Source organism: Heterodontus francisci, chromosome 4 (assembly GCF_036365525.1).
Source record: "Heterodontus francisci isolate sHetFra1 chromosome 4, sHetFra1.hap1, whole genome shotgun sequence".
In the NCBI taxonomy this organism is placed as follows: domain Eukaryota; kingdom Metazoa; phylum Chordata; class Chondrichthyes; order Heterodontiformes; family Heterodontidae; genus Heterodontus; species Heterodontus francisci.
The window spans coordinates 108,235,232-108,249,913 of record NC_090374.1 but is presented as its reverse complement, the minus strand read 5'-3'; the positions used below and the strand labels follow the sequence as shown (position 1 = coordinate 108,249,913).

The 14,682-nt window shown below is 41.2% G+C and overlaps 1 protein-coding gene across 6 annotated transcripts in view; it reads left to right on the top strand.

Annotated features, from left to right (window-relative positions):
* Nucleotides 1-14,682, top strand: part of carnmt1 (carnosine N-methyltransferase 1) — a 70,458-nt gene that overhangs the window by 17,682 nt on the left and 38,094 nt on the right. For 5 of the 6 annotated variants that reach the window (XR_010974888.1, XM_068029969.1, XM_068029970.1 and 2 more), the window contains exons 4-5: nt 282-422; nt 1,136-1,314. Coding sequence is in view for 4 of the 6 variants with exons in the window: in XM_068029969.1 (XP_067886070.1) it covers nt 282-422; nt 1,136-1,314 (320 nt within the window). In the remaining 2 variants the exon portion in view is untranslated. The remainder of the gene's footprint in view (nt 1-281; nt 423-1,135; nt 1,315-14,682) is intronic. The other variant, XR_010974889.1, reaches the window with a different exon arrangement.

Here is a 14,682-nt window from a genome sequence, read left to right as displayed (position 1 = left end):
CAACTGTTCCCTGGTCCATTCTCCAGGGCAACGCCTTGACAATCAGCACCCTTGTGCAGTATAAATTGTTGCTCCCTTTGAACTCTGGCATTCTTGCGTATGTCCTGATGAGTCAAGATGAAAAGTTTCAACAGCATGTCTCTTTTTTCAGCAATACTACAGCCTAACTAATCCATATGAACTATTTTGTATATCCTATGATACTTGATTATTATTTAACTTCTCAGTTGCATCCTTGCATATGAAATTAATTGTTAAATTGTATTGCTCTCTCAATACAGCAATCCTGCTGACATGAACATACTTGTACCAGGAGCAGGACTTGGGAGACTAGCCTGGGAGATCGCTAGACTGGGTTATAGCTGCCAGGGTAATGAGTGGAGTCTGTACATGCTCTTCTGTTCACATTTTGTACTCAACAGGTAGAGTATGACTTCAGAATTTGAGCCACACATTGCTGTAGAGTGTGTGGTTTTAAAAGAGTATTCTAATTTGAAATTATTAAGGCTGTATGTTTTTTTTTGAAAACGCAACAGAAAATACTGGATTACAGAGCAGGTCAATCGGAATTTATAGAGAAAAAAGATAGCTTTTAGGCGCAGTGGTGAGCACCGCAGCCTCACAGCTCCAGCGACCCGGGTTCAATTCTGGGTACTGCCTGTGTGGAGTTTGCAAGTTCTCCCTGTGTCTGCATGGGTTTCCTCCGGGTGCCCCACATGCCAAAGACTTGCAGGTTGATAGGTTAATTGGCCATTATAAATTGCCCCTAGTATAGGTAGGTGATAGGGAAATATAGAGACAGGTGGGGATGTGGTAGGAATATGGAGTTAGTGTAGGATTAGTATAAATGGGTGGTTGATGGTTGGCACAGACTCGGTGGGCCGAAGGGCCTGTTTCAGTGCTGTATCTCTAAATAAAAATAAATAAAAAATAAAACATAAATCTTTCATCACAACTCATTGTGACTTGAAATGTTAGCCTGTCTTTTTACACATATTGACTGATCTGTGTATTTCCAGCATTTTCTGTTTTTGTTTCAGATTTTCAGCATTTACAATTTTTTGTTTGAAAAATCTAAATATGATTATGGTGTATTAAAGTGCATAATTTAGCTTGTCAGTTCACTTTTTTTTAGATGTACTGGAGTTAACACAATGACACTTTATCCTTGGATACATCAATTTAGTAACAACAAGCGATCAGCTGATCAGATTCGACCAGTCTATTTTCCGGATGTTAATTCACATAGTCTTCCATCTCATGCTAACTTTTCTATGACAGCAGGAGATTTTCAGGAGATCTATACAGAACCAAGTAAGTAAATCAATTCTTGGCATTCTACGACCATATTTGTTTGCACTTATTTGCAATTTTACGACAGTGGATTTAAAACTTAAATGTTTAGTAATAGACTGTTAATCAGTTGTGCATTAAGGTTTTAAACTTGCTTTATTGCAGGTTTGGATATAAAATGACAGCATTCATTATAAAGATTTGCTGTTTTAGCTTTCTGAGCTGCAACAAAAATGCTTTTAAAACAGTCTAAACCATTTTCATCCAAGTCTTTGGATTTTATTTCACAATTTCCATTATTTATATTTGAGCAATTTGTTGTCAAATGCTCACACCCCATTCTTATAATGTAACAAAACAATTGTAAACCTCTGATATTGCAATATTTAGGTGCATTTGCCAAAAAATGGTTTTACCCTTTATATGTAATGTACTTTTAATTATGCCAAATGAATATAATTTTCTACGTTGTGTATAACTACATAAGAAAATAGGAGCCGAAGTAGACCATACAGCCCTCGAGTCTGGTCCATCAATCAACAAGATCATAGCTGATCTTTGACCTCAGTTCCACTTTTCTGCCCGAGCTGCGTATCACTTGATTTCCAAAAATCTATTTCAGCCTTGAATATACTCAACAACTAAGCATCCACCTGGGGTATCCTCTGGAGTAGACAATTTTAAAGATTCACAAAGCGTTGAGTGAAGAAGTTCCTCCTCATCTCATCTTAAATGATCGGCCCCTTATCCTGACACTGTGCCCCTAGTTGTAGACTCTCCAGCCGGGGAAACAACTTTTTTTTTTATTCTTTATTGGATGCCAGCATTTGTTGCCCATCCCTAATTGCCCTTGAATAACTGATTTGGCTTGCTAGACCATTTCAGAGGGCAGTTAAGAGTCGACCGCATTGCTGTGGGTCTGGTGTTACGTAGGCCAGACAAGGTAAGGACAGCAGATTTTCTTCCCTAAAGGACATAAGTGAACCAGATGGGTTTTTACAACAATCGTTGATAGTTTCATAACGCCATTACTGAGACTAATTTTCAGTTCCAGATTTTTGTTAATTAATTGAATTTAAATTCCACCAGCTGCTGTGGTCAGATTTGAACTCGTGTCCCCAGGGCATTAGCTTGGACCTCTGGATTACTAGTTCAGTGACATTGCCACTACACCACCGTCGCCCCTGTGAACCTCTCAGCATCTACCTTGTCAAGCCCCCTGAGAATCTTGTATGTTTCAATGAGACCACGTCTCATTCTTCTAAACTCCAATGAGTATAGGCCCAATTTACTCAACCTCTCCTCAGAGGACAATCCTCTCATCCCAGGAATCAATCTAGTGAACCTTTGCTGCACTGTCTCCAAGGCAAGTATTTCTTTCTTAAATAAGGAGAACTGTGCACAATACCCCAGGTGTGGTCTCACCAAAGTCATGTACAATTGTGGCAAGACTTCCTTACTCTTGTACATCAACCCCCTTGCAAGGCCAACATGCAATTTGCCTTCCTAATTGCTTGCTGTACCGATATGCTAACTTCTTGTGTTTTGTGTACAAGGACACCCAAATCCCTCTGAACACCAACAATTAGAGGTTTCTTACCATTTTAAAAAAATCTGCTTTTCTGTTCTTCCTACCAAAGTGAATAACCTCATATTTCCCCACATTATGCTCCATCTCCCACCTTATTACCCACTCACTTAATCTTTTTATATCCCTTTGCAACCCCTTTGTTTCCTCATCACAGCTTACTATTCCACTTGGCTTTGCATTGTCAGCAAACTTGGATACAATGCTCTCAGTCCCTTCACCAAAGTCCTTAATATAGATTGTTAATAGCTGAGGCCCCAGAACTCATCCTTGTGACATCCCACTAGTTATGGTTACAATCTGCCAACTTTAAAATGCTGTTTATCCTTACTTCCTGCTTTTTGTCCGTTAACCAATCTATTATCCCCAACCCCATTGGCCTTTACATTGTGCATTTTCCTGATGACTGTTATCAGGCGAACACGACTGTAGTTCCCTGTTTTCTCTATCCCTCCTTTCTCAAATTGCATTTGCTACCTTCCAATCCACTGGGACTGTTCTAGAATCTAGGGAATTTTGGAAGATCTCAAACAATGCATCTACTGTCTCTGCAGCCACCTCTTTTAGACCCCTATGTTGTAGGCCCTCAGGTCCTGGGGTTTTTTTGGCTTTTGGTCCCATTGGTTTCTCTAGTACTTGTCCTCTACCGGTCTTAATTACTTTTAAGTTCCTCACTTTCATCAGCCCCTTGATTCCCCACTATATTCTATATGCTTCTTGTGTCTTCTGTGAAGACAGATACAAAATATTTAATGTCTCTGCTATTTCCCCATTATAATGTATCTTGTCTTAAACCTTAAAGGACCAATGTTTACTTTTGCTACTTTCTCCCTTTTTGCATACATGTAGAGAAGGTTTTACAATCTTGCTTATTTCTTGCTGGTTTACTCTCACTCTATTTTTCACCCTTTTTATCAATCTTCTGGTTGTCCTTTGCTGATTTCTAAAACACTGCAAGTCTTCAAGCTTACTATTGTTCCTCACAACACCACAAGCCTCTTCTTCAGTCAGCCATGGATGGATCACTTTTCCGATGGAGTTTTTGTTGAGAATTTTGAATTATTTCTTTAAATGTTTGCCACTGCTTATCTACCTCCATACCTTTTAATCTATTTTCCCAATTGCCCCTCATACCCATGTAGTTGCCTTAATTTAAGTTGAAGATTCTCGTTTCCGGTTTAAGTTTGTCACTCTCAAACTCAATGTGAAATTTTATCATATGATCACTCTGTCCAGTAGGATCCTTTATTATGAGATTACTAATCAACCATTGTTCTTGGAAAATATCTTGAATACATACGATGAACGTGTCCTCCACATGACCTTTGCCAATTTTGATTTCTTCAATCAAAATGAAGATTAAAGTCTCTCACTCTTATTGCATTCTCTTCATGTCGAGCTCCTCTGTCTAATGGAATAGCTGCTGTTAGGAGACCTGTAACTACATCCACCAGTGTGTTCTGCCTTTTGTTATTCTTTATCTCCATCCATACTGATTCTACTTCCCGATCTTCTGAGCCAAGATCTTCTCACCACTGTTAGGTAAGCCTTTATTATCAGGGTTACTGCCCCTCCTTTTCCATTCAGCCTGAGGAAATTGGTGAGATACTAAATCCTAATTTGTTTGCCTAGCTGCCTTATAGTTGGTAAGGAAAATGTTACATTTATGCAAAAAGGATATTGTTTTGAGATTAATATTTACCTTGGATCTTGGATTATAACATCCCTCTGTGTAATATGGACCCTCTCCTTTCGAGCCTAGCTTTGAGGAAAAATACTATATTTTAAAATCTAAGTATATTCACATTATTCGAAATTCTTAGTGGGAAAATTAAACGAACACACGAGTTAGGAGCAGGAGTAGGCCATTTGACCCTTCGAGCCTGTTCCGCCATTCAGTAAGTTCATGGCTGAACTGATTTACTCCACATTTCCACTGACCCCCGATAACCTCCTACCCCCTTGCTTATCAAGAATCTATGTACCAGTGCTGTAAAAATGTTCAAAGGCTCTGCTTCTACTGCCTTTTGAGGAAGAATTCCAAAGACTCGCAATCCTCTGAGAGAAAAAATTTCTCCTTATATCTGTCTTAAATGGGCGACCCCTTATTTTTAACAGTGACCCCTGGTTCTAGATTCTCCCACAAGAAACATCCTTTCCACATCCACCCTGTCAAGACCTCTCAGGATCTTGTATGTTTCAATCAAGTCATCTCTTACTCTTCTAAATTCCAGCGGATACAAGCCTAGCCTGTCCAGTCTTTCCTCGTAAGGTAGCCCGCCCATTCCAGGTATTAGTCTAGTAAACCTTCTCTGTACTGTCTCCAATGCATTTACATCCTTCCTGAAATAAGGAGACCAGTACTGTACACAGTACTCTAGATGTGGTCTCACCAATGCCCTGTACAGCTGAAGCATAACCTCCCTACTTTTGTATTCAATTCCCCTTGCGATAAACTATAACATTCTATTAGCTTTCGTGATTACGAGCTGTACCTGCATACTAACCTTTTGCAATTCATGCACTGGGCCACCCAGATCCCTCTGCATCTCAGAGCTCTGCAATCTCTCACCATTTAGATAAGGTGCTTTTTTATTCCTGCCAAAGTGGACAATTTCCCACTTTCCCACATTATACTCCATTTGCCAGGTCTTTGCCCACTCACTTAACCTATCTATATCCCTTTGTAGCATTCTTATGTCCTCTTCACAAGTTACTTTCCTACCTTTTTTCCTATCTTTGTGTCATCAGCAAATTTAGCAACCATACCTTCAGTCCCTTCATCTGAGTCATTTATATAAATTGTAAAAAGTTGAGGCCCGAGCACAGATCCCTGTGGCACACCACTCATCACATCTTACCAGCCAGAAAATTACCCATTTATGCCTACTCTCTGTTTCCTGTTAGCTAACCCATCTTCTATCCATGCCAAAATGTTACCCCCTACACCATGAGCTTTTATTTTCTGCAATAACCTTTGATGTGGCACCATATCAAATGCCTTCTGGAAATCTAAGTACAATACATCCACCGGTTTCCCTTTATCCACAGCACATGTAACTCCCTCAAAGAACTCCAATAAATTGATTAACATGATTTCCCTTTCACTAAACCACGTTGACTCTGCCTGATTACCTTGAATTTTTCTAAATGCCCTGCTATAACGTCTTTAATAATAGCTTCTCACATTTTCCCCAAGACAGATGTTAACCTAACTGGCCTGTAGTTTCCTCCTTTTTGTCTCCCTCCCTTTTTGAATAAAGGAGTTACATTCACTATTTTCCCATCTAACTGAACCTTCCCCGAAGCTAGGGAATTTTGGAAAATTAAAACTATCGCATCAACTATCTCACTAGCCACTCCTTTTAAGACCCTAGGATGAAGTCCATCAGGACCCGAGAACTTCTGAGCCCACAGGTCCAACAATTTGTTCAGTACCACTTCCCTGTTGATTTTAATTTTCTTGAGTTCCTCCATCCCTTCTATTTCCTGACTGACAGCTAATTCTGGGATGTTACCTGTATCCTCAGTAGTGAAGATCAATGCAAAATATCTGTTCAATTCATCTGCCATCTCCTTATCATCCATTATTAATTACCCAGACTCACTTTTTATAGGACCGATGTTCACTTTGTTAACATTTCTTTTTTAAATATCTATAGATACTCTTACTATTTATATATTTTGAGCAAGCTTTCTCTCGTGTTCTAATTTTACCTTCCTTATCAATCTTTTAGTCATTCTTTGCTGTTTTTTATATTCTGTCCAATCTTCTGACCTGCCTCCCATCTTTGCGCAATTATAGGCTTTTTCTTTAAGTTTGATACTATCTTTAACTTTTTTAGTTAACCACAGATGGCGGGTCCCACCCTTTGAATTTTTCGTTCTCGTTGAAATGTATCTATTCTGTGTATTCTGAAATATCCCCTTAAGTGTCTGCCACTGCATCTCTATTGACTTATCCCTTAACCTGATTTGCCAGTTCACTTTAGCTAGCTCTGCTTTCATGCCCTCATAATTGCCCTTATTTAAGTTTAAAATACCAGCCTTGGACCCACTCTTCTCTCCCTCAAACTGAATGTAAAATTCAATCATATTATGATCACTGCTACCTAGGGGCGCATTAACTATGAGGTCATTAATTAATCCTATCTCGTTGCACAATACCAGGTCTAGTATAGCCTGCTCTCTGGTTGGCTCCAGTATGTATTGTTCCAAGAAGTTATCCCGAAAACATTCTATATACTCATCTTCCAGACTGCCTCTGCCCATCTGATTTTTCCAGTCTATACGTAGGTTAAAATCCCCCATAATTATCGCTGTACCTTTCTGACAAGCTGCCATTATTTCTTCCTTTCTCCCCTGTCCTACAGTGTGGTTAATGTTAGGTGGCCTGTGCAAGTCACTCCCACAAGTGACTTCTTGCCTTTGATTTCTCATCTCTACCCAAACTGCTACATCCTGGTCTCCTTAGGTCATCCCTCTCTATTGCGCCATTGCCATCATTAATTAACAGAACTACCTCTCCATCTTTTTTCTAGCTTCCTGTCCTTCCTAAATGCCACGTACACTTCAGTATTCAGGTCCCAATCTATGTCGTCCTGCAAGCCATGTCTTTGTAATGGCTATCAGATCGTACTTATTTTTTTCTATTTGCGCTCTCAGTTTATCTGTTTTGTTTTGAATGCTACGTGCATTTAGATACAGAGCCTTTAGTTGTTTCCTTTTATTATTTTTGTAACCTCTAGCCTTATCTGTTGATTTACTGTTAGATTTGTACGCTCTGTCCCTTCTCTCTCACCTTGTCTCTACTCCTTGATTTACCATATCTTCCCAAATTTGATCCCTTGCCCCGGCTATTCAGTTTAAAACTCTCTCTCCTTCCCTAGTTATGTGGCTCACTAGAACACCGGCCCCAGCACGGTTCAGGTGTAGACCGTCCCAACGTTATAGCCAACACTTTCCCGAGTACTGGTGCCAGTGCCCCACGAACCGGCACCCATTTCTACCACACCAGTCTTTGAGCCACACATTAATTTCTCTAATCTTAGTTGCCCTATGCCAGTTTGCACGTGGCTCAGGTAATAATCCATAGATTATTACCTTTGAGGTTCTGCTTCTTAATTTGGCACCTCGTTCCTCATACTGACTATGCAGAACCTCTTTCCTTGTCCTGTCTATGTCGTTGGTACCTACATGGACCATGACAACTGGATCCTCCCCCTCCCACTGTAAGTTCCTCTCCAGCCCTGAGCAGATGTCCGAACCTTGGCACTGGGCAGTCTGGGCTCTCACTCTTTGCTGCAGAGAACACTGTCAATCCCCCTAACAATACTGTGCCCTATTACCACCACATTCCTTTTTTCTCCCTCCACTTGAATGGCTTCCTGTACCATGGTGCCATGGTCAGGTTGCTCATCCACCCTGCATCTCCCACTCTTATCCAAACAAGCTGAAAGAACCTCAAACCTGTTGGACATTCGCAAAGGCTGAGGATCCTGCACTCCTGCCCTCTGGGTCCCCTTACCTGTCTCAGCTGCAGCCACACTCTCCTGTTCCTGACCACTGACCAAATCAGAAGACCCTATCCTAAGGGGTGTGACTGCCTCCTGGTACAAAGTGTCCTGGTAACTTTTCCCCTCCCCAATGTGTCGCAGTGTCTGCAACTTGGACTCCAGTTCAATGGCTCTGAGCCAAAGCTCTTCGAGCCGCACGCATTTACTGCAGGCGTCACACTGGCATTCATGAGCTTGCTGCAGCCATGACACATCACCTGTCCTGCCATCCTTAATGTGTTTCAATTAACTTCTTTTAATTATTTTATTCAATTATTTATTTTATTTTCCTTTTTTAATATATTTTATGAAGCTTTATATTCAAAGACTAATGGTATATTTATTGAGAAAAAAATTATCAAAGATCTGATCACTGTCAGGAAAACATAACAATAGAAAATTTTAGAGAGCCACAGAGTACAGAACCAGGCAATTTGGCCCATTGTGTCTATACTGCCTCTTCGCTAGAACTATCCAAAACTACCCTTAATGCTTTGCCTTTCCCATAACTCTGCATCTTCCTCTGCTTCAGCTATTTATCCTTTTCTCCTTAAAAGGTACAATGGTCACGACCTCGGTCACTACCTCAGTCACTCACTGTGGCAGTACATTCTATTTTCCAACAATCTTTTGTGCAAAGAAATTTCTCTGAAACTCTCTGCAATATTTTTGAAAGTGCCATCAAAGTAAATAAATAATTGACGCATCTGTGTTCCTCATTTGATGTTTTAAGCTCCTGTTAAGGTACTTGGTTTCTATGATTGAGGCACGTTAGACAATGTCTCCTCTTCTATATCACTTAAATTACCCTCACATGCTGGCAACTGCAACTTCTTGTCAGAATCATGAGTGCCACTTCATATGTATGGGGATATTTTGAATTGATCAAGTTTTGAAGTAGTAAAGCACCCAGAGAGTGTGGCACATATTAGCTGGAAGAAAAAGCATTCTGTTTATCTACTAGGGCAGTGTACCAACCCGAGGAAATTGGAGTAGAGCAGGTACGCAGGTGCTGTGCAGTTTTGTTGCATACCATGATGCACACTAGATTCTAATGCACTATAACATTTACAGCAGACAAGAAATTTAGAAACTAATACAAGAGCAGATGGATTCTGTAAATCTAGAATTACTGCGTTGAGCGTTTCCACTTTGGTTATTTGCAAAATTACTTTCTATCTAGATCTGTTTATTTTTCTGTTGACTCTAATATGGCACAAATCACTTCTTTGGAAACGTGCTAGAATAAATAGTATGTTTCCAAATTTTAGATCATCTGCAAATTTGGACAGTACTAAAATAGGAGGCATAGTAAATAGTTCTGAGGACTAAAGGAAGTTGGTTGATAAGATGGTCAAATGGGGAAAAATTCCATGTGCACATGGAATTTAGTGTTAGCAAATGTGAAATAGTATATTTTGGTTGAAGAAAGCAATAATTCTCAAGCAAGCTTTAATCTGCAATCTTTAAACTGTAATCTTTGGAATTTTCTACCCCATAGGGCTGTGGATGCTCAATCATTGAATACATTCAAGATTCAGTGCGATAGATTTTTGGGCACAAAGGGAATCCGGATTCTCAAGGGCAGTTAGGGAGGGCAATAAATGCTAACCTTTCCAGCAATGCTCACATCCCATGACAGAATAAAAAAAAGACATAGAGCAGGAAAGTGGAATTGATGTAGAAGATCAGCCGAGACCTTATTGGATCCGGTTGCACCTCAGCTGAGTCAGGATCAATGTTCCTGTGAGAAGATTAACTGCTTTTGTGAGGGAGCATTTCAACAATTTTGGCAGGGTAATGGGCACCAGGATGAAACATTAGAGAGAAGAAACAAGGTGCACATAGGACTGGGAGAGACAAATAGCATTAGAGTGAAGAATAGTTCAGCAATAGGAGGCATCAGACAAGGAAAAATGTGAGGCAGTCGAAGGTGGGGTTTGGAGTGCACGTGCATAAATGCACGTAGTGTGGTTTAAAAAAGGTTGATGAGCTGCAGGCACAGTTCATCAGTGGAACTGTGACATAGCGGCAATTACAGACCTGGCTCAAAGAAGGGGAGGATTAGGACATAATATTCCTGGCTACAAAATATTCAGGAGAGATAAAGAGGAGGAAAAGGAATGAGGATGGCAGAATTCACAAAGAAAGAATTCTAACACTGGAGAGGGATGATGTAATTGATTGATCAAAAAATATATTTGATTATAAATATGGAACAATAGAGGAGCTAGTACACTGCTGAGTGTATACTATAGACCACCAAATAGTGAGAAGGGAATAGAGGAGCATATTTGCCAACAAACTACTGAAAGATTCAGTAATATAGGCTGGAATAGTTGCAGTTGAAAGGGCATAGAGGGGAGGAATATCTGAAAATTTTACAAGAAAGCTTTCTTGATCTTTCTGTTTCCAGCCCAATAAGGGCGGGAGCAGTGCTGGATCTAGTTCTGGGGAATTATGGGGCAAGTGGAGCATGTTAAGTGGGGAAGCATCTAGTGTACAGTGATCATATTAGGTTTCGAATGGTTATGAAAAAGACGAGGAACAATCAAGCATAAAAATATTTAACTAGAGGAGGCTAAATCCGGAGTGGATTGGAATTGAATAATTGTAGGCAAAATTGAACAATGAGAGGCCTTCAAAGAGGGGATGGTAGGGGTACTGACTAGATATATTGCTACTGCAGAGAAAGGAAGGGCGTGCAAAGTGAGAAATCCCTGGTTGACAAAAGATATGGAGAATAAAATGAGACAGAAAAGGAGACTTGTGGCAAATGTAAAGTTCATAATACAGTTGAGAACAGTAAAATATCAAAAGTACAGAGGAAATAAAAAGGGAATAAGAGAGACAAAGCAAGAGTATGAACAAAGAAAAGAACAGCACAGCACAGGAACAGGCCATTCAGCCCTCCAAGCCTGCGCCGATCTTGATGTCTGCCTAAACTAACACCTTCTACACTTCCGGGGCCCATATCCCTCTATTCCCTTCCGATTCATGTATTTGTCAAGATGTCTCTTAAACGTCGCGATCGTATCTGCTTCCACCACCTCCCCTGGCAGCAAGTTCCAGGCACTCACCACCCTCTGTGTAAAAAAACGTGCCTCGCACATCCCCTCTAAACTTTGCCCCTCTCATCTTAAACCTATGTCCCCTAGTAACTGACTCTTCCACCCTGGGAAAAAGCTTCTGACTATCCACTCTGTCCATGCCGCTCATAACTTTTTAAACCTCTATCATGTCGCCCCTCCACCTCTGTCGTTCCAGTGAAAACAATCCGAGTTTTTCCAACCTCTCATAGCTAATGCCCTCCAGACTAGGCAACATCCTGGTAAACGTCCTCTGTACCCTCTCCAAAGCCTCCACGTCCTTCTGGTAGTGTGACGACCAGAATTGCACGCAATATTCTAAGTGTGGCCTAACTAAAGTTCTGTACAGCTGCAGCATGACTTGCCAATTTTTATACTCTATGCCCCGACCGATGAAGGCAAGCATGCCGTATGCCTTCTTGGCTACCTTATCCACCTGCGTTGCCACTTTCAGTGACCTGTGGACCTGTACGCCCAGATCTCTCTGCCTGTCAATACTTCTAAGGGTTCTGCCATTTACTATATACCCCCCACCTGCATTAGACCTTCCAAAATGCATTACCTCACATTTGTCCGGATTAAACTCCATCTGCCATTTCTCCACCCAAGTCTCCAACCGATCTATATCCTGCTGTATCCTCTGACAATCCTCATCACTATCCGCAACTCCACCAACCTTTGTGTCGTCCGCAAACTTACTAATCAGACCAGCTACATTTTCCTCCAAATCATTTATATGTACTACAAACAGCAAAGGTCCCAGCACTGATCCCTGCGGAACACCACTAGTCACATCCCTCCATTCAGAAAAACACCCATCCACTGATACCCTGTGTGTTCTGTGACCGAGCCACTTCTGTATCCATCTTGCCAGATCACCTCTGATCCCGTGTGACTTCACCTTTCGTACCAGTCTGCCATGAGGGACCTTGTCAAAGGCTTCACTAAAGTCCATATAGATAACATCCACTGCCCTTCCTTCATAAATTATCTTCGTCACTTCCTCAAAAAGCTCAATCAAATTAGTAAGACACGACCTCCCCTTCACAAAACGATGCTGTCTCTCACTAATAAGTTCGTTTGTTTCCAAATGGGAGTAAATCCTGTCCCCAATAATCCTCTCTAATAGTTTCCCTACCACTGACGTAAGGCTCACCGGCCTATAATTTCCTGGATTATCCTTGCCACCCTTCTTAAACAAAGGAACAACATTGGCTATTCTGCAGTCCTCTGGGACCTCACCTGTAGCCAATGAGGATGCTAAGATTTCTGTCAAGGCCCCAGCAATTTCTTCCCTTGCCTCCCTCAGTATTCTAGGGTAGATCCCATCAGGCCCTGGGGACTTATCTACCTTAATGCTTTGCAAGACACCCAACACCACCTCCTTTTTGATAATGAGATGACTGAGACTATCTACACTCCATTCCCTAGGCTCATCATCCACCAAGTCCTTCTCTTTGGTGAATACTGATGCAAAGTACTCATTTAGCACCTCGCCCATTTCCTGAGTATGAGAATAGATTGACAGCTAATATAAAAGTGAACCCAAAAATTTATTCTAAACACAAATAGTAAAAGGTAGTCAAAGACGGTGTGGCTGACTAGGAGCTTGTGAAGGGCGAGGGCGTGACGGGTCTAAATGAATACTTTTAATTTGTCTTCACTAGAAAACAGGATGCTACCAATATAGCAGCAAAGGAGGTGGTAGTGGTGATATTGAGTAGGATAAAATCAGATAAGGAGGAAGTACTTAAAAGGTGGCAGCCTTCAAAGTGGAAAAGTCACTTGGCCCAGATGGGATGCATCCAAGGTTACTGAAGGAAGTAAGAGTGTAATTTTTCGAGGCTCTGGTCATCGTCTTCCACTCCTCTTTTGGTGTGGGAGTGGCGCCAGAGGACTGGGGGGATTGCCAATGTTACAAGCCCGTTTAAAAAAGGGAAGAGGGATAAACCTGGCAACTGCAGACCAGTCAGCCCAAAATTGGTAGTGGGGGAACTTTGAAACAGTAATCTGGTACAAAATTAATTGGAGCTTGGAAAAGTATGGGCTATTAAATGAAAGTCAGCACGGATTTGTTAAAGGTAAAACATGTTTGGCTAACTTGAGTTCTTTGAAGTAACAGGGAGAGTTAAGTAGGAAATCTGGTCTTTGAAAAGGCACTTGACACAGTAACATAATAGATGTGCTAGCAAATTTAAAGCCCATGGGATTAAAGGGACAGTGGCAGCATGGATACAACATTGGCTATGAGGAAGCAGAGAATAGTGGTGAGCAATTATTTTTCAGACTGGTGGGAAGTATACTTTGGTGTTACCCAGGGATTGGTACGTAATGTAAGAAATAGGAGCAGGAGTAGACCATACGAGCATGCTCCACCATTCAATCCGATTGTGGTTGATTTTCTGGCTTAACTTCACTTTCCTGCTCACTCCCCATTTCCCTCGATTCCCTGATAGACCAAAAGTAAATCTTGGCCATAAATATACTCAATGATGGAACATCCACAACCCTCTGGTATAGAGAGCTCCAATGATTCACAGCCCTCTGAATGAAAAAGTTTCTCCTGTTAAAAATGATCGTCCCCTTATCCTGAGACTGTGCCCCCATGTTCTAGATTTGCCAGCCAAGAGAAACAACCTCTCAATGTCTACCCTGTCCAGATCCTTCAGAATCTTGTACCTTTCAATGAGATCACCTCTCATTCTTCTAAATTGCAGAGAGTATACACCCAATTTACTCAGCCTCTCATCATAGGACAATGCTGTCATCCCAGCAACCAAACTAGTGAACTTTTGCTGTACCACTCCACTGCAAGTATCTCCTTCCTTAAATATGCAGACCAAAGCTGTGTACAGTACTCCAGGTATAGTCACGCCAAAGCCCTGTACAATTTCAATAAGTCTTCCTTACTCTAGTACTCCAACACCCCAAGGACTGCAGTGGTTCAAGAAAGCAGTTCACCACCACCTACTCAAGGGGAATTACAGATGGGCAATAAATGCTGGCCTAGCCAGTGACACCCACATCCCCTGAACGAATAAAAAAAACCCCTTGTAATCAAGGCCAACATGCCATTTGCCTTCCTAATTGTTTGCTGTACCTGCATGCTTATTTTCTGTGTTCCTTGTATAAGTACATCCAAGTCTCGCTGAGCATT